Source organism: Maniola jurtina, chromosome 7 (assembly GCF_905333055.1).
Source record: "Maniola jurtina chromosome 7, ilManJurt1.1, whole genome shotgun sequence".
Classification (NCBI taxonomy): domain Eukaryota; kingdom Metazoa; phylum Arthropoda; class Insecta; order Lepidoptera; family Nymphalidae; genus Maniola; species Maniola jurtina.
The window spans coordinates 7440434-7466564 of record NC_060035.1 but is presented as its reverse complement, the minus strand read 5'-3'; the positions used below and the strand labels follow the sequence as shown (position 1 = coordinate 7466564).

At 36.2% G+C, this 26131-nt stretch overlaps 1 protein-coding gene across 22 annotated transcripts in view; it reads left to right on the top strand.

The window, feature by feature from the left end:
- LOC123866996 overlaps window positions 1-26131 on the top strand; it is a 128097-nt gene that overhangs the window by 24957 nt on the left and 77009 nt on the right. For 21 of the 22 annotated variants that reach the window (XM_045908802.1, XM_045908801.1, XM_045908812.1 and 18 more), the window contains 11 exons: window positions 616-798; window positions 2182-2287; window positions 2946-3165; window positions 3564-3777; window positions 4313-4499; window positions 5001-5057; window positions 6099-6213; window positions 12201-12278; window positions 13009-13059; window positions 17646-17846; window positions 22816-22948. In XM_045908802.1, the coding sequence (XP_045764758.1) occupies window positions 616-798; window positions 2182-2287; window positions 2946-3165; window positions 3564-3777; window positions 4313-4499; window positions 5001-5057; window positions 6099-6213; window positions 12201-12278; window positions 13009-13059; window positions 17646-17846; window positions 22816-22948 (1545 nt within the window). The remainder of the gene's footprint in view (window positions 1-615; window positions 799-2181; window positions 2288-2945; window positions 3166-3563; window positions 3778-4312; window positions 4500-5000; window positions 5058-6098; window positions 6214-12200; window positions 12279-13008; window positions 13060-17645; window positions 17847-22815; window positions 22949-26131) is intronic. The other variant, XM_045908799.1, reaches the window with a different exon arrangement.

Genomic DNA, 26131 nt, shown 5'->3' with positions numbered 1-26131 from the left:
CTCGAAAGCTCTTCTAATGACTACTCATAACGTATATATCATATTAGATATTATATTAGATAGAGGCTGTCCTATTCTAGGAGTATAAATAGGCTTTCTGAATATGTGAATATTTGACTAGTTAGTGCTTGACTGCGATCACAATTAATGGTGGTATAAGAAGTTTGTGAATGCGGTGATAGCCTAGTGGTTAAGATCGTTAGATACGATTTTTCCTGGATTTGAAATTTCTTAGATTTAGGTCAGATGTAGTGCGTAAAGAGCTTAAAATTATTGATTACATGTAGTATTATGACTATCTATACTAGATGATGCCCGTGACTTCGTCCACGTGGATTTAGGTTTTTTCAAAAATCCCGTGGGAACTCTTTGATTTTCCGGGACAAAAATTACTTAGCCTATATCAATTACGAGAGAACTCTATGATTTTCCGGGATAATAAGTAGCCTAGATGTCTGTCCCCGGGATATAAGTTAACTCTGTCATCAAAATCGGTTAAATTGTTGAGCCGTGAAAAGCTAGCAGACAGACCGACAGAAACACTTTCGCATTTATAATAAGTATTAAGTATGGATATGGATAGATATGCCTACCTACTAATAATTCATGTTTCAGATAAACGAAGAATCACAAACCACCACTGGCCAAAGCAGCCAGCACGGACAAGACCTTAAGTCGGAAGGTGTCCAGGCCGGCGGTACTCTCACTACCTCTAAGTCCTCTGCCACTTCCACAAGATCCAAGGAGCATTTACAGCATATGCCTAAGAGCGTTGATTACGGGGACGGGAATGAATCTGTGAGTATATATTTTTAAGCAAACTTATCCCGTTTGAATGAAACTGAAATGAAAGTATTTTTGTCAGGTTGTAGGTTTCGGCCGTAGCTAGTAGCACCCTACCAGTAAAGACAAGCGATTTAGTGTTCCGATACGATGCCGTATAGAAACAAAGGAGTGTGGGTTTAATTAAAACTGCTATACCCCGTCCAGGTTAGCTCGCTTCCATCTTAGACTGCATCATCATTTACCACCAGGCGAGATTGCAGTCAAGGGCTAACTTAACTTAAAAAAATGATAGACGACATCAACTGAGTCACTGGGTCCAGGCCGAGTAAGACCGCGGCATGTGGAAGTCCTTTCAAGATACCAATGTTCAGGCAATGAACATCTATTAGGTTGACGACGATTATATTATTTCGCATAGTTTAGTTTGGCACTATAGTGTTTGACAATTATTGTATTTATCGGTTGCTTATAATTGCCAAACTACATTTGATTTTTTAGCGCTTGAGCTGTGAAAAATAGAACACTTTCGAAATCACAATACATTGGCAGTTACTATTAAAAATTTATTACACCCCCGACAAGTGAAGGTTACACTAACTAGCTGATAACTTTCAAACGGCTGAACTGATTTTCTTGAATTATAGCTAAGAATACTCTCGATCAAGCCACCTTTCAGACAAAAAAACTAAATTAAAATCGGTTCATTAGTTTAGGAGCTACGATGCCACAGACAGATACACAGATACACACGTCAAACTTATAATACCCCTCTTTTTGGGTTGGGGGTTAAAAAGTATGGCATTTTCATTTACCATGGCTTTAAGGGAAAGGAGAATGGGTTAAACCTAGAAAAATGCATCTTGATATATCTGATTTGATACTCTTTGTGAATAAAACAACTGACAACGCGTTTGGTTTATGAACACATTTATATATCGCTGTTGGAGAACTTGTGGAACACGATTTTAGTATGAAATAACTTTTCTGAGTTATAAAATTGAGTTCAATTGATAACTTTGTTGACCTCTGTTTTAGAATGACAATATTTGAAACGTTATTTTCTATTCTAATTATTCGCTCTATTCTAATTATATTATTAGTAGTTCTTGCCACAATATCAGATGACGTAGACAACCTGGGATTTAAAAAAATATGAATTCACCCGAATCTACCATAGACTGCTGGCTTGTCTTATTTGCCATACGCACTTGGGCACCTCACCCATATTTTTCTATCAGTTCTAGAGTCATAGCACGTGTAGTATGTATGTATGTACGTATATACTTTATTGCAACACAAAACACAAATGACAGATTTGTGGTGTGGGTGGATTAATGCAAACGTGTTTTTGCTACTTCATTAAGTTTGATTGGGTTTAATATAATTTTGTTTCAGTCCCGCGAGCAAGACAGGCACACGATGCACAATCACAATGTTATCAATAACAATACTTCTGGCTCTCGCCGTACGAAGTCCAAGAGTACAGAAGATATGAATATGGGTAAGAGATTGAAATAAGAAAAATAATATGAAGTCCTTTTACTAAATAAAATAATATAGTGGTCAGTGGGGACTGCCAATGGAAGTGAAAAATTACAACTATGAAAAAATTAGATCTTAGGACCTCCTAAGGTACTCCGACTATATCGAAATCATACTTCACATTTTCATTAAAAACACCTCAATAGGTTGCGTTTAGGAACTCAAATATAATAAAATTAACATGACGGTGACGCGACCTTAAAATTTTTACCCATCCATAACTGCCCAACGCGCCTAAAGAAGTTTTCTCTTCAATAAATAAATGAAGAATCGATTTTTCGGGATAAAAAGTATCCTATGCTCGTCTCCATGCGATGATGCAAGTGTATCTTTGTATCAAACGTCCACATCGCTTGAACGGATGGGCCTTTAAAAATCGGTTATATTAACTTATGGATTATGTTGCAATTCCCATAGAACGTAACTTCTTTTGAACGTAAAACAATGTCATATTGTGACACTAGCTCAATAGCCTCATTCTTTTTGGCACCATTCCACGTGGGCATGATTTGTATAGTAATTAGATAAGGCTAGGCTTTAAGTTTTATAGTAATGTTTTCAATAAATACAAAAGTCATACACTAGCTTAAAATTAATACTAACATGTTTTTAATTAGATTCAAGCACTCTGAAGCGAATGTTGAAGCCAATGCCGTCGATGGAGAGCCCAGTGACGTCACCAGAGATGGGTCGTCGTCGATACGGCGGTGCTGGGCCGTGTCCGCCGACATGCGGGTCGCACGGCCACCGCCATCAACAGCACATGCACCACGGACACTACGCTCATGTAGTGAACAACAACACCCGACAGGGCTCGCAGAGATACTCTTCGACTAAGTGAGTGCTTCAAATTGAAACCTTTGTTTGCTAAAAACAGGTAGAGTTTACTACAGGAGAGTTAGATTTAATAGGTTCACTAAACTCTCTTGCCGTGGCTCAAGCTGTCGTTCCTCATAGCGCTAAAGTTGGCCACCGAGGGATTTTTAATTATTTTTCTGTCAACATAAATGTTGTGTAAATGTGTCGTAAAATATATGGACGGGCGGCAATATCTCAAAATTAGTCACCATACCGATATAGCTAATGCGCAACTCTCCTAGTACTCAATAGCAACGACGGGAAGAAATAAAAAGACCTTGTTTTCAATTCATAATACTCAGTAGAAATTACATTTCTATGTAAATAGACAATGTATGACGACTTAACTCATGTTTTCTGCATAAACTTCTGTGCAGCCGCGGCGTGGGTGTCGGTGCGGCGCCGAGCGGCTATCCGGGACGTGGGCTCTACCTGGAGCTGGGCGGTGGAGAACGAGACCTGTCCCCGCCCTCCGACAACGTGATGTTTGACAATCAGTGCTACGCCACAACGCCTTCGTCATCCAACGGAAACTCAGACCAGGAGCCGTGCCAACGCCGTGACCGAGATCCGCGTCAACATCACCATGGAGTAAGTTGTCGGAGCCTCAAAAAATCAATCGATCCGTATTTGATATTATAAATGCAAAAGTGTATCTGTAAGTCTGTCTGTTTCTTGCTTTTCACGATCCATTGGTCCGTATAACTGAAATAGTAAAGTGAAATTTAGTACAGAGATGCCATGCATTCCGAGAAGAGACATAAGCTCTAGGTCAAAAAATCAGAAAATCCGAGGATGTTCAAAAAACCTTAATTCATAAATTATCCAAGTGACTGGGTAGACGCCGGAGAATCTGACTAAGGGCCTGTTTCACCATCTCCGGATAAACTTTATCTAACGAATAAAGACGTTATGACAGTTTTTGTATTGCGAATAATATGTCAACATGGCAAATCTATCCGTCAGATAAAGTTTATCTGGAGGTTCTGAACAGACCCTAAAACTACTAAGAATTTTGTGGTAACACGTCGTCTGGTGCCGGCACGAAGCTATAACATTTTCTTATTAGTAAGTAAATAGAATTATTAAGTAGATGGTTATTACATGGTTATTTTTTTCCAACCAGCAAAAGCCCTGTCTATCGCGTCAGGCTTCTCAGTCCAGTGCAACGCCAGCCCCCGGGTCGCCCACATCACGGTTACTACTTGAATACGAGATGCACCTTCGCAACACGCTGGCTAAGGGTATGGATGCAGAGAGCTATAGTCTACACACGTTTGAGGCTCTGTTGAGTCAGAGTATGGAGGATTTGGGTAAGAAAAAAACCTTAATTTAAATTAGAATATTTTATTTACTTTTTACAAGTATTAAATAACTCATTTAAAAAGTAAGAATTTTAAATAAAAATGCATTAATGCAATGTTATTTTTTGCTTACCTAAATTTATAGACTCACTGGATGTATTTAATGCCTCTTGTGATGTCCTTAAATAGTTAGAATTAGGTATATTACTTAAAACATTTTTAATACAACCATAGTCTAGAACGATAAATGATCTTTGATTAAAAAAAATCATAATGAATGTATTAAGTTCAAAATAATCTGCAATGAATAAGCATTAACGACTGAATAAATCCCATTAAATAGTGCTTTTATTAAATATTGTCAATATTGTTTTGATTCTTACTACTTTTTCTTATTTGTAGGAGAATTTACGGCTTTGGTGAGACTTAACTCCATTTAAATTCATTTATGTGAAATATAGTTATTTTTGTACTATTTTGTACTGATGCTTACTGTACTTTATCTCTCAGAATACAACGACAACATGCCGCCGTCGAATCAGCGAAGTCCTTATCCACCTCGTAGAAGTAAGTGGTCAAAACTGAACTGAAATCGTTGTTAATAATCATAATCATAATCATATTTATTTTGCAAAATTGTGGGTAAATAACAGATAGTAGTACAATAATTATTAAAGCCGAACACATCCTACTGCCGCAGACAGTGTGCACAAAAAAATATAATGCAATCAGTGGTCAATCAATCAATCAATCAGCCTATTTGCGTCCACAGCTGGACATAGGCCTTCCCGAAGCGCGCCACCACACACGATCCTCCGGCTTCTTCATCCACCCACTTCCCACTACCCTTTTAAGGATATGCTCTATTCTATATAGATTCTACTAAAGAATTTTAGTAGAATCGACTTTCTGAACACGAGTTCCTTTGCTAGTCTTGACACAAGTTGTCTTTGACAGCCGACAGGGGCAGTGGTTGGCACTGTGGTCTTACCAGTGGAAGGTGCCGGGTTTGATTTCCGGCAGGGGAAAATTGAAATTTTATAATTTCTAAATTTCCTCCAGTCTGGTCTGGTGGGGGCTACGGCCGTGTCTAGTTACCACTTTGCCGGCAAAGCCGTAAACCAAAGTGGGTGTGAGTTTAATAAAAATAACCATACCCCTTCCAGGTTAGCCCAGGTGAGATAGCAGTCAAGGGCTGACTTGTACTCGAATTAAAATTAATGTCTTATTTGAAATAAATACATTTTATTTCAGAATCAACATTTTTTATTGAATCATTTAGTCTGGTTGTGAAAAAGTATATCAATTGATTGCGATTGCTAATTAGCAACGTTGACCTAAGTCGGAACTGGATGGGTGTCCGACTTCAAAAGTTCGAATTTGGCCTTTAACTCGTAGGTATGTGCTTAGAGAGCACGTCAAGCTGTCTGCGTCGATTCCAACTAACATCTGTTAATAGCTGTAAAACCTATGAATGGAAATCTCGCTTTCATACCTATCTAACCACCTAGACTCACAACCTTTTTTGAAAAGGAGCCCCAACATTGAATAAAGGAATAGCACTTTTCTCGCCTCTGGGCAAAGAAGTGATCAAACGTCTTCTTATAGGACCAGCTTCGCAATGTTCCGGTGGAGGAAGCCGCTCTTCAACATTGCCTTTACCACATCGCCTAGGAGTAGAACGGCAGCACAGTGCTCGTTCCGATCGAGACGGTTACTACAGGTAATTTTTTTTCTCCGTAAGGCTTCATTCACACGAGAGCTTTTTTAACGTCCGCTAAAAAAGCGTTTCAAATAGAACAAATGCATTCCCAAGTATCAGTTCACACGTCAACGCTTTTTTAACGCGCACTTTGTATCTTCAGCGCGCAACGCCGGGTTTTGACGCAACGCTTTTTTAACGCTCGTGCGAATTAGGGCTAAAATTGTCTCAATTTTAAGAAAGAAGGAAAGCATTTGTTCAAAAATCGCGCCACACATAACCAGCTTTACCTAAAGATAGGTTATACTGTTGCCTCTATAATTTGGGTATTTAAGCTAAGGCCCCAAGCAGAAGATGTGCCGGAATAAACAATGTCATTACCTGTGTGGCAAGGCAAAAAGGTTCAAGCAAAGTGCAGCGAGGAAAGCAGCAGGTTTGGAAGGACCTTCTAGTTTACACCACAATGTTTTTTATTTCATTACAACTTGGCCTTTGGCTGCGATTGCACCTGATGGTAAGTGTTGATGCAGTCTAAGATGGTAACGGACTAACTTGAAAGTGGTGTGGCAGTCTTTGTTACACCCTTACTCCTTATCGGTTTCTACACGGCATCGACCCAGAACAGTGATGAGTGTTACATCACCCATTCAATCGTTTGGCGGCACGGCTTTGTTTTCACTTTAGCTCGCAGAATAGTGACAAACGCCTTTTACTATTTGGTACATAATTTAGGTGTAGAAAAGCAGCATAGTGGTTTTTTTTTGTTCTGTTCAGAACGGTTACTATTTACGAATGCTGTCAGTTCTGTTTATTTCCCATATGATCATTTTTGGCCTTCCAGTTTTCCCCTCAAGTATTAATATAATAGCGACAGTGAATAAATCAATAAATTCTAAATTGTCTCTGGTCGAGTCTCGTGGGAGGATTATTGGCCTTACCATCCTACCGGCAAAGCCGTGCCGCCGAACGATTTAGCGTTCCGTCACGATGCCGCGTAGAAACCGATTAAGAGGGGTCTCTCTGTCACTCGCTCCATACAAACGTAGTTCGTCTCTCATTGGAATACTAACCAATCATACTCAATGGAATTTTGTAGAAACGTTCCGGGAACTAATATCTATGCCTGTGGTTTTCCAGATTACCGTTAAAATATTCGGTTTCAAAGTTACGCGGTCTTAAAAATTTACATACAAACCTTTGAGCCCCTATAATTTTAAAACTACATATTTTTAGAAAAATTTAAAACACCACAGGCACAGATATCAGTTTCTGAAATATGTCTGTAAAATTTTATGAACTTTGGTTGTTTAGTAGGTATTCAAATGAAATTGGGGCTACGATTGTGTGGAGTAAGTGACGGAGAGAGCCCTGTTAAGGATATGGGTTTAATAAAACAGCTGTCATACTCCTTTTAAGATAGCCCCCCTGTATCATCAGTCATCACTTACCACTAGGTGAGAACGCAGTTATTGGCGTTAGCCATTGTATAGTTAATTCCAGTACAAGTTCTTCTTCTTTGTCGTTACACTCTTGGCAGAGTGGTCGTGGTCATCATGAAGTGACGTTTTGGGGGGCAGATGTTACACGCCTCACGAGCATTCGCCACTTCTCCCTGCTGGTCGACATTCTGGTACATTCGTGCACGGCACCGCCCACAGCGGACTTAATTTGGTCGGTCCATCGCGTAGGCGACCTTCCTCGCCCTCTGGTGCCCTCCACCTTGCCCTGCACGACAAGACGCTCAATAGAGTCACTCTCACGCCGGGAGACATGTCCGAAGAACTTTAGTATGCGACCCTGTACTAACGCCGAAAGACGTTGTTTAGTACAAGTTATTGTATTGGAATTAAAAACCCTGAGCAGTAGGTATGACTATTGCGGATAATTTTTATTTAGAAAGAAAGAAAAATAAAATGCATTTATTCGACAGTAGTGTTACATCTATACAAGCCACTTAGGTATATTAATATTGCAATTGTACCTACCTAATAATGTTATGAACCAAAACTTTACTAAAAATAAAAAGAACCTGTAAAGTAGGTATTTATTATTGAAAAAATTAACCCATTACTGAAATATTTGTTATAGAGCTCTAGATAATAGGTAAGTTAGACATAATAACTCACAATATTTGGAAAGACACGGGCTCGTAAGATACGGGAGCAGGATTTAAGAGGTAGCTTGCATCCGTGTAATTGACATAGTCAACTTTTATCCCGGAAAACCGAACAGTTCTCACGGGATCTTTAAAATCACGCGCACGAAGTTGCGGGTAGCTCTAGTTTACTATACAGTAATCTCATGAAATATTTAATCCGGGTAGGTATCGTGGTATCGACTATAATTATTATATTATGTGGAAAACGCAACATATTGTGATAATCCCATTTGTTCCTAACCCGAGTCGTATAATAATATAATAATGCTATCAACCCATACCTAAACTAGCGGCACGCTATGATGGCCGGTTTGACGTTTGTCCGCTCATGAAGTTCCGTATTAATTGATAACGACTTTGAAGGAAATAATTGTATTACTTTCTTGACGATAGAGATGTGCAGAGATTCATAAATTTTATCGAATGTAGTTTTAGGTTTAGGACTCAAAATTTATTTATTAAATTGATTTCTTAAATGTATACAAGTGTAGAAAAATCAGTTTGCACCATTTAAGGGGTGAATGTACTTGTGAATATGAACAATTTTCACTATGTGGACAAACCTCTGAAATCGCAAAAAAATATCAATAAATTTTTAAAAATGGAATCTAATACGATCGTCACATAGGATCGCTGGCTAGCACAACTACTACCTCCGGCAAACTCGCGTCAATGCTCAATGCAAAACAAAGCAGTTTCGAATTGACGTTGCTTCGAAAAGTATAAACTGTCAGTGCAATGCGATTGTGATATAGTTTTGACCTGGCTTTGGATTTCAAATATTGATACTGCATTACTGTTGACCCTTGCTCGTTAATTTGGACTCTGTTCAAGCCCTTTGTTGTGGATTTCGTCGATATGACCGAACGTACGCAGAGAACTGTTCTAAATAGTCAGACACGTGAGTTCGTAATACGCCTTCGTAACTATTTCGATCGTGAAGCTCAAAATGGAGGGCCAATTTTACCTATAACGTCAGTGGTTGAACGCGTAGCTGATGCGCTTAATATTGGACAACGAACTGTTAGACGGATAACTAAAAAAAAATATGGCGAGACTGGCACAGAAGAAAATAAACTTCACACACCAAAAAAGAGAAAACGAGCAAAACCAGTCGTAGGCATCGATAGCTTTGATGCCGATGCTATCCGAAGACATGTTTACGGCTACTATTTACAGAAGGAGTATCCAACAAGAAAAAAGTTGGGCATTCACTGAAGGAAGCTGGATTATTCTTCGGTGGGGAAAGTTCTTTAACGAAGATTTTGAAGACCATTGGATTTCGATACAAAAAATGTAACAAACGCAAAATATTGATGGAAAGATTTGATATAGCGATGGCAAGGTATACTTTTTTACGGCAAGTGAAAGAAATCAAAAATTGGCAAAATGTTGTGTTCTTGGATGAAACATGGCTTAATTGTAGGTTTAATTATTTAAATAAACTACATGGAAAAACAACAACGGACATTTTGTGTGACACAGTTATATTTATTCTTATGTTTTTATAATAAGTAGACAGTTAGGAATGAGTTCTATTTTTAAAATAAAATATAAAACCTTACATTAATGCTAACCATACTGTAGGCCGTTCTTGGAACGATGACACAGCAGCATCTACTTCCAAAGTTCCTGTAGGAAAAGGATCGCGACTTATAATTTGTCACGCCGGAACCATCAACGGGTTTGTCGAAGGTTCTCTCATGGCTTTTGCGTCAAAAACCACTGGAGACTATCATGAAGACATGAATGGAGAAAAGTTTACTGAATGGTTTACCTCAATGTTGTGTAGCCTCCCTGAACCATCTATTATAATTATGGACAACGCCCCATACCACTCGATGCAAATTGACAAGCCACCTGCCCAATCCCAAAAGAAAGCTGATATCGTCGCATGGCTTCGTAAAAATGGCGTAGATGCAAACATGAATATGTTAAAAGCGGAATTAGTACGTCTTTTAAAAGAAAACAAACCAACCAAGATCCGATACGTCATTGACGAAATAGCATTAGAACATGGGCACAGAGTTATACGGTTACCGCCTTACCATTGTGAGTATAATGCGATTGAGTTGGTGTGGGCTCAAATTAAGGGATATGCTGCAAGACACAATACAGAACCCCCATTTACCACAAAAAAAATGCTAAAATTATTAGAAGAAGCTTGTGAACATGTGACTAAAGGAGACTGGGAAAAGGTTGTGAATAGAACTGTTAAATTAATAAGGGAAGATTATGAAAGAGATGTGAAAATAGATAATATTATAGAAAACGAACATATAATTATTAATGTATGTGATGATAGCAGTGACGACAGTGAAAATAGTAGTATGGACGAATCTGATTAATTATGGCCTTTTGTGGCACCTTTTTTGGTATCTTTTGTATTCATATGTTTCTTGTGTGCATATAAAGTATGTATATTCATTTTCGTTCAAATATTCAGTTCGTTCAAATAAATTAAATAAACATATACATTTTTGTTTTATTAAACCTATTTAATCAGGTACAAAAACAAAACTTAATTGTTTTTTGTTCGAGAATAAATTGACATTCCACATCACTATTGTAATGTGTCAAACCGGCCATCATAGCGTGCCGCTAGTGTAGACACTGTCTTCCCCACGGGTCTTCCTGTTCAGTGACTCTGTTATCCGGTGACCGGTAGAGCTGTTGGTTATCAAGCGTATTAATCCACAACGTATTCTGAAGACGTATCTGTATAGAGTAATGATAACATTATAGTGATTTCTATTTATAGTAAAATTATTTATTTATTAAAATAACAAATATTGGATTGACTGATTTGTCAACGCGTTATCATTCCGTCGAAATTGGTAAATGATTCTTCACCTACTTCCATTCCATTGAAAACAAACACATGAGGTTTGGGTGGCAGCAGATGATTATGGTACCTTTGAGCGTCCTCTCTTTGATGATGGAGGTGTGAAGTAAACATTAGAACTCTAAGATGGTATATTGCATGACAGTACAATTGTTTTTTTTTAATATTAAAAAAACACAGGATGGCTATACTATGTCCACTGAAAAAACCTAGTATAGCGCTCTCTCTGTTACGTAATCCCCTACAAATGACAGCGCCAAAAATCTCAGCGGGCGTTACCTATCAAAATGGTTAAATTTTGAGACACCAACCAATCACAAATATGTTTTCAAAAAATATTCGAAATTTAATTTGAAAATGTTTTCAAAAAACATTCGGAATTCAAGTCGAAAGCACAGTTTTGTTTGTGATTGATTGGTGACTCAAAATAGTTACATTTTGTGTCACCACTGGCTTTGTCATTTGTATGGGATATCGTATATAATATATAATATATAATATATAATATAATATAGTATATAATATAATAAGAGAGAGCGCTTTTCCGTAGATAGAGTATAGAGCTGGACAATGGAGATGGATCATGGGCGCGGTGACGCCTTAATGGCATAATATGACAGAATAGTTCAGTTGGACTTGTGTTTGTTTTATTGAGAACACTTCAGCACACAATATTTCTATTTATTGAATCTATTTGCTGAACAAAATCGACTGTTAGTAAGGCCAGTCCCTTTAGAATGTTTGCGTTGGTCTGAGGTAAAAATGAAAAGTTACCAAACTTCAATTATAATATATCGTAATTTAAGTAAATCATCACCGTGATAATAATAAGTGCTTGTACCTACGGCCTTGCACTTAGCTATCGTACGAGTAGATAAATAACGACTACTAAAACATAGGTCTTGTAAAATTTTATTTGTAAGATATTTAAAAAAAGGTTTTATGCTTATCACTTGATTATTCCTTTTTAATCTGTGCTATTGTTAAAACGCGCCATTGTTCTAGCGACCGCAACGAGCTGATGAGGGAACGAGAGAGGGACCGGGAGCGCGATAGGGGGTATCTCAGCGATCACAATACGAGGTTTGTTTACATTTTTAATGAGAAAAGAATAAGATGAACCTTAAGCCTTAAGGTATTTGAAAGACATTAATTATTATCATAATACTTTAACGTTCGGAAAATTACAATAAGAATAGCTTTTTCCAGCAACTTCTGTGTGGATTTAGTTTTTTTTTTTTTAATTCCTGATGAAACATTTGTTTCTACCGAATAAAAGTGATTAAATATTAAGTGATCATAAATGTTTTTTTGCAATTTTGTTTGTTTGGGTTTTGGTTGCTAAAAATGGTAGTAAGGAACTAACAAGTAGGAACCTTTTTCTAAAATTATAAGTATCCATCTCCATTTTAACTTACAATGAAGCTTGTTGTTTATCTTTAGGTTATTAAATAAGCTAAATTATGAGCTTACAAATTATCACTAATTATATTATTTCTATTAAAAAGGCATGAAAAAAATGACCCCATAAAATATGAATTTAGTCTTTTTCTGGTGCCATTTTCTATCGGAGGTTGGCAATCATTAAGGCTAACTGGATTTGTTCACTGCTGCCCTAAACAGTGACCTTGTACTTACTCATATTGAACCACTGGTGAAAGTTCTTAAAAGCCAGGACGTTCGTCTACGGCCAGGTCTACGTTTGCCTTTTATCTTGCCCTGTATTATAATATTATTTTATGAATATAGAAGGTATATAAAAACACTTACACACTTTCATTAGTTTGGAATCTTATAGTAAATTTATTTGCAGGGATCGTATTAGAGACCGTGACCAAGGCTACCTTAGCGATCATCAATCAAGGTAAGTCTCATCTTTATGAAATTAGGTAACGGCTATACTATTTTGTATGTGTGTCAGTTTTGGAGTAAACAAAATTTATATACTTAACTTTTATTTTTTTAAATGAATAGAATTTATCACTGGATTAAGCGAGATTTTATTCAATTTTCATTCAAGTATATTACATACTTGAATAAAAATTGAATAATAAAAAAAATATGACGCGTTTTCATTCGCCAATTGTAATATTTTTCAATTTTTTTATATGATATTTTTCTTCTTGGTTTTATTGCACGTTATAGGTACTTGATAGTATACTTTTACCTTACCACTTTACCTATATTTCTGCAATAATTAAATTAGTACAAGCTGTAGTTGTTATTTTTTATGTACTGAAGCGGCAAAATTTTTATTTGATATCCTTGAAAATTACATGGAAATCGAATATCCTAGAACGTCGAAAGGTTAATAAATATGAAAAATGGTAGCGAGCGGAAAAATACGCATAAGAATCATGATGATAACAAAATATAATTATTTTAAGGTCATAATATAGTGTGAAGGCGGAGACAGCGTCACACAATACCTATGCGGGGGCTGACTCGTAATTAATAAAACCTTCGAGGGCGGTGTTGCGAGCTTTTATAAAATATGATGTAGTTTTAAATGTAATAATAAAGTTTCGACCACTCTGAATAAAAGCGACCAACTTGTAGGAAGCTTAATCAATGAAAACGTCAAAATGTCTGAAATTTCAAAGCTTAAAATTTCAAATTATTATTTTTAATACATTTAAAATTATATTATATATTGTAATTCAAGGAGCGGTTCTGTTATAAAACAATTAAGGCACTTGTCCCACCGCCGACGAAGAAGCGACTAGCTATGGACTATTCTCGTTTAAGAAATGTATAATCGATGTATGATATCGTATCAATAAAAGTAATAATAAGTATAGTAACAAATAGTGTGCACACTGTCGGCGAGAACTCTCACACCACTAGTTTGTCGCAGCGACAAGAGCTGCCAAAGTAAAAACTCGCTCAGGGACGTTCACTTGGCGGTCAAAACACTCGTGCAGTTTGCGTTGGAACCAAATGTAGGTACTAGGTACCCTATTTACATTGTCGCTGCGACCGATGTGATTGATCGCCCATCAAACTCGTACCCTCACTTATAGTCCAGTAACATACCTATGAATTACGCATTCGCTTCTCGTTGCTCGCCAACTCGTTTTAAGTTTTTTAGCTCAACTCGTTTGTTGTTGTCGTAGGCGGATAGGTAAGTGCCTCAATATGGAAAAATTATCTTGGGAAACTTAATTGATTGAAAAAATTAAACAAACTCACTAAAAATACTATTCGCTATTAGAATCTTATTAAAATTAATTAAAACTAAACAGATCTGCTGAGACCAACCAAGCCGCGTTTGATTAGACATAAGGAAAGCTTTTTCGAAAAGCCATTTAATCCGGCGGAATTAGAAAAGGATCGCACCATTTGGAATTCTATTAGAGAACGTGAGCGTTTATAGGACAGTCTCCGCTTCGGGGCCCTACTTGGCCCGTTTGCCCCAGATTTTGCCCCTGTTTAGATAAGCCGGCGTATAATAAAAATATTTGTGCTACACGTGACACGTCGAATAGTCTCGTCGTAACCATTTCGAAGAAGTGGATCAACTCATGTCATGAACTCTTTTGTCGTTACAAAGTAAAATTGGCTGATTTTCTGAGTAGAGTTTTCGCTAAATGTTATCTAAATGTAATGAATGAAATGGAAAATTAGTTAATATTTTTTTTTGTATACGACCTACTTGCGCAGCAAAGAACGCTGTGGTCTTATAAGCGAGAGGTTCCGGGTTCAATTCATGGCATCGGCAATTTGGAAATTTATTATTTCTAAAATGTGTCTGGTCTGGTCTAGTAGGAGATCCGTGCCGTGACTAATTACTGCCCTACAGGCAAAGCGGTGCCACCAAACGATTTAGCGTTCCCACTTAGTATTTGGAGTTCTGTGAGCGTTCCGGTACCTTCCCTTCTGGTCCGTTTCCGGGATGCAAGCTATATCTAACTCAGTATCTAATTTCGACAAAATCAGTTAAGCAGATGGACTGTGAAAATATAGCAGACAGACTGACAGACACACTTTTACATTTAAAACAGTAGTATATGTACAGATTTTCATATTTACAACATGATTTAAAATCCGATGAAATTCAGGTCAACTTCCATAACAACTTTTTAAATACTTTATTGCCGCCCATTAGTTCAGTAAAATCCCAAAGTTTCTGACACTAAACAGGTTTCAGTCGAGCGTGGGAATGTAATTTAAAATGTAGTACTCCCCTGAGTTACCTATTGAGTTATGACGGAAAAGGTACATCTAGTATGTGCACAGGCGTTCCTGTATTTCCTCTCATAATACCGACGCTGTTAAACTCGTAATAGATTCGAAGCGAGTTTCAACCTGACACGAAGCTGTTGTGACTCGTGGGAATTGCAGAAATGTCCATTCTGAATTAGGTTACCCAGAGGAGGAAAGGGATTGATTTTCCTCTTTACTTCGATTTGGGATTGCTTTTCCACTTTGACGTTTTTACTTTTAGATGAAAATAACCAAAGCCCCGTTTATTTTTATTTTATACACTTGTGGAGTGAACATATTCGAATTCCGAATATAATTTGAATCCCAAGCATATTAATTGGGTTAAATTATAATCGACCGGTATGTTCATCGTATGTCAGGTAATATTTTTGGTGGACGATCCGTGGACCCACGGCTTCTCCCACCAGTGGCTGCACGGAGAATTCATATTTACCCGTACGACCACTGCGTTAGGGCTGGAATTAAATGTAAAACAATTAAGTATGGATAAATAATTACGAAATATTTAAATTAATAAACAACTAAGTATTTTAAATACAAGAAAGGTCCAGAAAATGAACGTCACATATTTATGGTAGAATTTCATTGAGTTTAATAATAATTTTCTGAATAGAAGAAGTTTCTTCAAGGTCCTTTTCGCGGCTTCGTCCGTTAGACCAATTTTGACATAATTCGGCACCTACAGAAATATTTTACATCCCGATGATGATTATTGCAACTTATTATGCCAGAAAATCAAAGGATTCCCACAGGATTTTAAAAACCTAAATCCACGCGGGTGAAGTCGCGTGCATCATCTCCTAGAAAATAATAAGCAAAGCATAAAAAAACATGGAATTTACCAATTGCTTTTATACAAACTTGACTCATCCCATTTGCAGTAAGAACGCTCGAGTTAAATGCATTGAAATGGCATATTACGAGTGTGTCGTACCCTACTATCTACAGTAAAGCGTTCGTTTGTAATTTACCCGTATTGAATGTGTTGCTTCACAACCAGGTTGCTAGTGGAGTTCTAAGCTTATTATCAAGCTTACTGGTACTACAAAAGACATTAGTTCTAATATAAATGCGTGAGCAATCTTGGAAAAACTTTTTTATAACATTATATTGAATTTCAAACTAATTTTTTTTTCCTATTATTATAAATGCGAATGTGTGTTTGTTTGTTGGTTTATCTTCCAATCACGCCAAGACGGAGCAACGAATCGGCATGATTCTTTCCAAGGATATAATAAAATTATTTAAGACTTGGAGAGTAACGCCACTTTTATCTCGGAAAATCAAATAATTCCCACGGGATTATTAAAACCTAAATCTACATGGACTAGGTTTTGGGCATCAACTAGTTTTATAAATTTATAACAAAAGAGATTAGTTTTTAGTAAAAAGCGAGTAAACAGGTACATCTTTTCCATAACTAAACCTAGAATATCGTTGCTAATTTATTAATGAGGTTTGAAAATCAAAATAATATTTGAAGTTGCCTCATTTCGCTTGGAAAAAAAACTGTTGTTGAAATAGCGCATCACGAGGATCTCGCGTGTCTTTGTTGTAGATTGTATTGAATGCTCAGCTTAAGGCCTAGTTTCTAAGTGCTCCCCTAGCGCCTTTAAACATTTACAGTTAGCAATATAAAGGCATTAAGGCTTAGATGCACATGTTTACGCCGCTGTTATCTCAGAGAAAGTAACGTATGTAGTAACTAGTACGTAAAGTACTAATGTCTGTTTGTTCGTTGGGTACTCTTTCAATAACTCGCTTGGATAAATATAATTTACAGGTCAAGAACTTCTGCAATTTTTTGAAGAGATTTATATAGATATAGCATTTTGGCAAAGTAACAAAATAGAAATCATGAAACTAGTACAGTTTCGGAGTCCAAATTGAAAAACCTATATAGGGATTATTTTTATTTTAGTACTCACTTTTTATTAATTAATATGTCTGCTATTGGCAATATGACTTACTTTTTTTTTCGACCTCTTAAAAAGATCGTAACGTTTTACTGGACGTCATGTAGGTATAGATATGAAACAACTGGTTTAAAAATATTAATAATCATTTCCCCACTTCAAAAGATTTCTGATTTTAAAGAATCTTTAAAAAAAATATCAAAATCGGAGCTGTTTCTGAGGACTTCCGAGGTAAAGGCTTCATTGACACCACTATTACACTTTGCAACTTCAGGAAGGTTGTAGTAAAATCGGAATTTCTTTTTAGTTTCGTATCGGCATCCCGGTGCGCATCCTGTATTGGAGAGTCGGCTCGCTCAGCCTGGTACCGTCACTCTGATGGATGGCGCGGAGCCCCACCGCCGGGGCCACGCCGGTCTCCCTGGGATTCCCTACCAAGTCTTAGGCACGAAGGCAGCCTCAACGATTCCGGTTATCGAAGCAACAGAGCTGACAGCTTTGAGCAGCGGTAAGTGCTTTATGTTATGGAAAAAATAAATAAAGAGAAGTTTCCCTAACGGTGAACCACCGGCGCGTTCCATATAAACGTAGTTTTTGTAAAGTTTCGTTCTCATTTGAATTCAAACTAATCAAATTCAATGAAATTTCGTAGAAACGTTCTAAAACGTGTATATAAATTATATATAGATTACATACACATACATAAGTACATAATATTAAGGTATATTAATTTCTAGAACGACTCTAAAAAAATTTCATTGAATTTGTTTGGTAATTATATTCAAATCAAATACGAGAGTCAAATACATTCGTTTGGAGCGCGTTACGACTGAGCACAGTTATGTTCCGCTGCTGGCTATCAATATACCTACCTTCTTTCTTATAGTGCAAAAATAGTACCTAGTAGTGAACGTAAATCCATTCAAGGGATATGTATGCCCTAGATACAGGGTTAGAATCCAAAATGCTGTTCCAGTACAAAAAGGCGGATTACGTTCCTTATAAGCAACATGCATGCAAAAAGCTGTATAAGTATTAACTGCGTATAATAAGTCATCGATAAAACAGAAAGAAAAAAAGAGAAAGAGTTTATTCCATTGTGCTAAATACATTAGAAGCAAATTAGTTTGGACGTTCGCGTTCATGAATACAGCTTAGCCGTCCTGCTTAGCATGTTAAAGTAATTACATGAACGTAACATTTTTCACAAAGCGGTGAAGTGAAGCGCGCCATTTTTATTAGAATTTAGTTAGCAATAAGATGAATTAACCGTGTCTACTTGTTTCTATCATACGTAGTAAAGATTAGTAATAATTATAAGTTTATGATTTCTATATTATCAGAACTCTTAGTCTTATCTCGGAGTTTTCTATCATCCATTTTCATTTTTTTAACTTAGTTAACTTTACATTTTAGATAATGTTGGTAAGTTCAGATAACAAAACATAAGAAAAAATATTTTTGATGGTCAAATGGTATCTGATGTGATTAAAGTTTTGACTATCTAGAATCTTGGTCTCAAAAAGGGAATATGAACCTCATAAAACCAATTCTGTTAATGATAGAATGTCACTTGATACTCGTACGTAATTGCTTTCTCAATAGATCACATTACGCTACAATACACGATATATAATTAATTATTTAACGTACTTTTGCTCGAATGATCTTATGCCTGTACTAGCATCTTATAGTCTCTGAATAAAGTAGTTCTTTGAAAATGTTCATGCCTTTTTTGTCTCTCCAATAATGATTAAGCTACAAGGACATCCGATCTACTGTCTCTCGCGTTACTTTATACAATTTACTAGGTTTCAGTTTAGTATTCCCTATGGGGATCGTTCGTTGCTGCTTACTGAAAATCAATGTCGCAACTTGACTGAAGCAATAACATTAAGAGAGTTTTTAGGATAAAAAAAGGTAAAATACTGAGACACTCCTAGCCAACTTATAAATTAAATTTAGAAAATGTAGAAAGTTTAAGGCCCAAATCCTACTTACTAACCAGCTTCCAAAAAGGAGGTGGTTTTCAATCCGGCCGGGTTTTTATTTGTAAAAAAATATATATATTAAATAATAATAATTATTAATAGTATTTTATTACATAAATTCTAAAATTGACAATAATAACAATTAAATAGAATCGTAAATACTTAGGTCGAAAATGTGATTGATCAATTTGATGTTAATTAGTATTAGAATTTACGAATATAACAGATACATTCTTAGAATTTTTTCATTATAAGCCATGGATTTCGTATGTCGAAGTAATAAGTTTAAATATTTTGCGTGTGCACCCTCTAGCTAGACGACATTTGCTAAGGTGGTTTTATAATATACCTACTTTCATATTATGAGAACTATGTGCTCACTAACGAAACTGGAAGCAAACCTTGTGGCCGTAACCCGTTCTCTAGGTGACTTAGTTAAAACATAATGACTGAAACTTCAACAAATTAGAAAGCAGTATAACTTTCGAAGCGCTTGTTGAATAATTTTGCACTATTTTATAAAACAGTAACAGGAAGTCCATATTTTTAATTATCTTTCTTATAACAGTATCAAATACTGACAATGTTTACTTTGAGGTTTGGTAACTCAGGAAGGTTTTACAGAAAAATACTTTAATAATAAAATTACTTGTATAAATATTGAAAACAAAATACGAAGTATCCATTAGCCTAAGTGGGGAAAAATCCTATAAGTGCGTCAAATAATGTGACTGAGTACCTATCGTGTAAATATATTTCATTTTTTGCCTTCTTATTTAAATGACTGGTGTAATTATTGCCATTTAAGTATTTTTTTTTAATATATCACAATCATATCGATTGTTTATTTTGATTTTGTCTAAAAAGAAATGAATATCGCATGTAGACATACTAGCGACATTATAATAAACGGCGAATAGTTCGCAATTTTTCCGTCTTATCAAAACAAGCGTTTAAACCGTTTAAATTGATATTTTATTAAAAACAGAATTGCCTTAAGGTACTTGTACCTATAATATAGAAAGTAAGCCAATAACTTTTTATATTTATCTCAAGGGAGAGCTTTATATATTCATTTTTGCCTTTCATTTCGAAAATCCGAAAAGGAAATAATGTCACTTTGTGAAATAAATTTATGGTAATGTTACACGGCTTATTTCAGCTATAGGTTTCTAATCCCAACGAGTTTTAAATATACATTAATTTCCCACGGAACAATGGACATTTACCTTCTAGTTAGGTACTTTAATTTCTTTTGGGTATTTACTTCTTTGACATCGACTATAGCAAGGTCAACAAGATATCTAAGCACCAGTGCCAATACAATATAATATAATTTATAATGATTTAATGTCGGTTTACAAATCCTTTTAATTTAATGTTTGTCACTTTGAAAGCTGTTATCGCCAGCCCTCATATAAAATAATCTGATAATTTTTTCCAACATTTATACATAAAAATAAATAAATATGTATTTTAGAATATACTTACAGGTAAAGCCCTTTCATATTATGATACCCCACTTGGTGTAGTTATCTTACTTTGAAAATTGAAATACATTTTTTTTTTTAAATTATGTAACCATAAATACGCGGTTTTCAGATTTATTCCTGTACTTGTGCTTTAAGACCTACCTACCTACCTACCAAATTTCATGATTCTAGGTCACCGAGAAGTACCCTATAGGTTTCTTGACAGACACGACGGATGGACGACGATGGACGGACGGACGGACGGACGGACAGACAGACAGACAGACAGACAGACAGACAACGAAGTGATCCTATAAGGGTTCCGTTTTTCCTTTTCCTAAAAATTAAGAACTTTTTGAACAAAAAATTTATGCGTCAATTATTATTACGAGAAGAAAGCGACTGAATTTCTAAACGTTTTTCAATTGGTTGATGGGTGAGCTTTAATCCCGTGATCAGGCTTTGTGTTACGTAACAAAGGGGATAACGGGAACTGAAATTCGAATCTCAGCTCACCGTAGATAGAAGCTTTCGAAACCTATTTCGTGCCTGTGTATGACAGTAGTTTATTAATTTAGTTACCACTCAGAACGCGATGCTATAGAAATGATAGGATGCTATATTTATACAAATAATAATATAGCATCACTTTTAATTTTGCATTTTTATACACCAGTAAAATCAGCTGTGGGACAGACGTAGCTGCAGGCAAAGTACTGTTAAAGACACCATCTCGAGGACCATACTGTGAGTGATGGACCGCCCCGCATCGATCATCCACTGGTCCTCTTGAGTCTCCCATCCTCAATATCTCCCTTGCCCGTCACCAAACTGGACAGCCGAGAACCGATGGGCAGCCAGTGATTGAATGGGTGATGAAACTCTCATCACCAACCATCTACCACAGTCAAACCCTCCATCCGGTAACAAACCGGCCCACTCCGACATGACAGGAGCGGACCGATTTACCTCCTACTCCGCCGCCTAGTCTCATACCTGAGGCCGGTCCTCGTGTTCTGGGGGTATGAGCCCCCCCCCCCCCCCCTCTTCTTGAAGGCTCATGGGTGCGTCTACTGTACCCTCTGGTCGGGACACTGGCACACGGGCAGGTTACCTGGCAGGTACCCCGGCCACCAAATTCAACCTAATTTAATGCATTAAAATAACCCTAACGTAAATATTCACATTATGCGAAAAATTTCCATCCGTGTCTATATATAATCCGTGAAATGATGTATAAGATCCAAGTACGTAATCTAATATTTAGCTATATTGCAGTTGTAAAAACACATTATTACATTCTCTTACGCTTTATAGCTGTCACGTACTTAAGACATTACCCCAACTTTTATAACGCTTTTTTCCTTGTTCGCTATGAGATTTTATAGGGTTCTTGCAACCTTATTCCGAAGGAATACAACGAAGTAATGTACATCACGTAAAATGCGAGTAGATTTAACCAGATGTATTTTTTTTTATTGTAGTCATGTTATGAAATCAATGAAAAAAATTGCGTTAACCTTCACCAAACAGGCATGTCAGAATATCAGTAAACGAGTTGGCATTTTGTGATATTCACAGATTTTTATCAAGAATGAAATGTTGTGAAGGAATAATCAGATAATTAGGAGAGTAATTAGTTTAGCAGTGTGACATAGGTGTTATTTTATTTTATAATGTTTGTCCGTTCATCGATTCTCTATTAATACTTTCACTTTTCACCTTTTTCATTTTTACTATTATTAATTTTTGGTATAGTTAAAAAAATTGCTAAAGTTCTTTTAGATTTTGGTAAAAAAAATGTCATTGGCATCGGTTTTGCTTTCCGCGTTTCAGTTACGATCTCACAGATTTTGAAAATATTTAAGTTACCCATTTATGAAAATACGTATTCATTCGTCCTTGATGATTTTTTAAGAGTAGGTAATAATAAATGTAGCTAGGTTTTAGTGTTTGAACTTCCTTTGAAGCTATTTTAAAATAACCGTGGAAAATATTGTTTATTTGGTTACAGAGGCGTATTTGATCGGCAAGATAGCGTGCGGTCGGAGTACACGAGCGACCGAGAATCCTCCCGTTATGGCATCGTGCAACAGGCTTCGATCGATAGTACAGACTCCAGGATATGTTACCTGACTTCCAGTGAGGTGAGTACTTGAATAGAATTAAAAAAAATTACTTACACATCAATACAATCTATACTATCTTAGTTTGTTTGTAGGGGGCAATCTCTGGAACAAATGAACCAATTTTGAAAATTATTTCACCAGTAGAAAGCAACATTATTATCGAGAAACATAGGCTATATTTTTTTAAGAAATAGAGATCCTAGCGAAAATTATAATAAGCTACGCGTGCGAAGAAAACATAAGAAAATACTTCGATAAATAAGGTATAATTTGGTAATTTACTGTAAAAAAATTCAAAACTAAGAGGCCATTACTAAAACGGTTCGCTCTCGTTAGTCTCGATAGTTAAAGTAGGTAATATAACTACTACCTAGGCTACATTTTGCTGCGTAACTTTTTTCGCATTTTATTTTATAAACCCTGCTATTAACTATCATAGACTTATTAAGCCCTGAGAGTATCTACTTAACTTTACAGTGCAATGTAAAAATGGCCGTAAAGCAGAACTTTTATGTTTCTTCAATAGGCCGTAACGAGGGATGTAATTATTGTGGACAGGAACGTGCTTTAGAAATTAGTTCTTCTTGCTTTTCAGGCGTATGAAATTTTAAGCCTACATGACTAGATGCTGTAATTATACGTCCTGCCTCCTTGATTTTCCCATCCAGCGACAAAACTATGTACTTGGATGAATCGAAATATTTCCTTTGTATTTATGTATTGGTAGCATTGATGTCTGCATTGATTGAAACATTTTCGAGCAATTATTCCTTACTACCTGACGCAACTACAATCGCATCAATTTAGGTTTTTAAACATCGCGTGTGAACTTCAATCTTTGAATTCAAACTATCTCCGTAACAAACACCGAAACAAATTCCACTGTCCCAGTGGATGACCCGGGAAAAGACAATGGATATACATTTTCATAATATTAGTATGGACACTTTAAAAAATCATCTATCTATGAATATATCATTATTGATAAACTAGTAGCCAGATAAGGTTTACATTCATCTGTATTCACTCTATAGTAATCACGTAATGATTGGTGAAATGCTGTCTCAAGAGTCCATTTTTTATACTTAACGGCTACTCAATTTGGACTCGGTTATAAATATAATAGACAAAGACAAAGGTTCTGGACCCATGGTCATTGAACAAAAAGAAATTCTCAAGTCAGTTAACTCAAAATCTGGCGATTATTTAGCTCCAATAGATTACAATAAGTAGCGCCAGTGTCTTGGGCGCCACGCCCATGGATTAATCACTTGAACGGTATACATATTTTGTAAGTATAAAATATTTATATTAAATTATGCTGATATTTTTGTAATAGGCTATTTTAGTAAAAATTTTATTTATCAGTTGAATTAAATCTGAAAAGTTGAAAAAAAATCAATCAAAATAGATACAAAATATGTATATACAAAAATGTAAGCACTATGTAAAGAAAGATCTTATTATTCCAATTCAATTATCGTAAAACGTGTCCTTAAGGCGCTTCAATTTTCTTCCTCCCGTGCAGGTAACGATGCCACTGGGGACCAGATAGCTCTTGATAATACATGAGCACATGACATTTTCTCTCTCGTCTGGCTTTACAATGATTAGCCAATGTCAAGTTTATAGTTATTTACAAGCTAGGGAAACTATATGTATAAGTATGGACTTCGTCTGTGCCGGCGCCCGCCCCTTTAGAGCGCATCCCAGTCAATTCCACCACCAATAAATACCAGCAGAACACAAAAACCAGCCACTTCTCACAAAAAACACAAAAAAAAGCACCGCACGCGCGCCAGCAAACGCCACCAGAGACGAAGTCCCAGCACATGACTTAACCATTAATTTTCTCAACTCTATACTTCACTGTTCCCAACATATTCGAATAATAGTAACTAGTTGAGCTGTGCTATTTGAAAGCAAAAATAATTCGCATGCCTACCGTTTGAATCTTGAATATGGAATTAACTTCGTTAAAAAAAAATCCAATAGAAAAATAGACATTCAGTTTTTGCCGAATTTGAAAATGTTCTATGAAGATCTCAAGTGACTCTTAAGAGACGCAAGATTTTCCTAGCTTCCAATTTTTTGAGAATAATAGTCCCATAAAGCAGATTACTTAGCGGGAAGCCCGAGGGAAGTAATAAGCCGTGCGTATCTGATATTTAATAAGTCAGGCATTATCAAACATTTAACCCTCACCGAAGCCAGTCTTTTATATTATCGTGTCTTCGAGGTAACTAACACGGTACGGGTATGATTAAACTACCTTCAAATATTAAATAAGGCAATTCTGACGCACCCAGATACATAGACAAGACCTCTTTGCTTAGTGCTTTATATTATATAATAGTCCCCAACCACTGACCTTTACTTATACAAGTACGCTGGACTTACAAACCTGTTTTTGAAGCAACTTGATTTTCGCTGTTTTGACGCTGATAGCAGCAGGAATATCGTGTGAATGTTATCGGAACTAAAAGTTAGAGAAGAGACATCATCGACGAATATAATTTGACTCAAAGTATCAATTTTAATTTCCGGTACAATCGGTGGGGCGTTTTGAACCAGCATACTTTTTTTCAAAATAAAGTTTTTCAAATGGCCAGATTACTCGCTTCGTGCTTTACAAAACCACTCTAGGGGTAAGATAGACTAGACTGCGTGCGGATTCGGGATGTTCAGATTTTGTCTTGGGCCACATTTGACCCGTATGCAGTACTAGATGACAGACAGACAATCATAGTCGCATTTTATACCTTAATACATTTTTCATTCCGTTTTTCATATACTTAAATAAAAATATCATTTTATACATTAAGTATACGAATATAATTTGACTGAAATTCCTGAATGTTTTAGGTAGTCTATAGAATGCCAAGGTATTTTATATAATACTAGATTATACAGATTGACGGTAACATATTATATACTCATTTCAGTGCCCACGACTCAGTCACGATGTCAGTGTGGACCATGAGTCCACAATGACATTAACGGCCGAACCAAAGACTACGTACACAGAGGACAGAAATCGATGCTGAACTTCTCTACCTACCTGTATATTGAACCTGTTTATGTCATTAATTTTGTCCGATTTTATCATTCTGTCCATTTATCAAAATATCTCAAAAAATAGTGACCGTTCGTAGCGTTATTATATTGTTTCAGTATGCAGTCGTTAGACTTATTTATTTA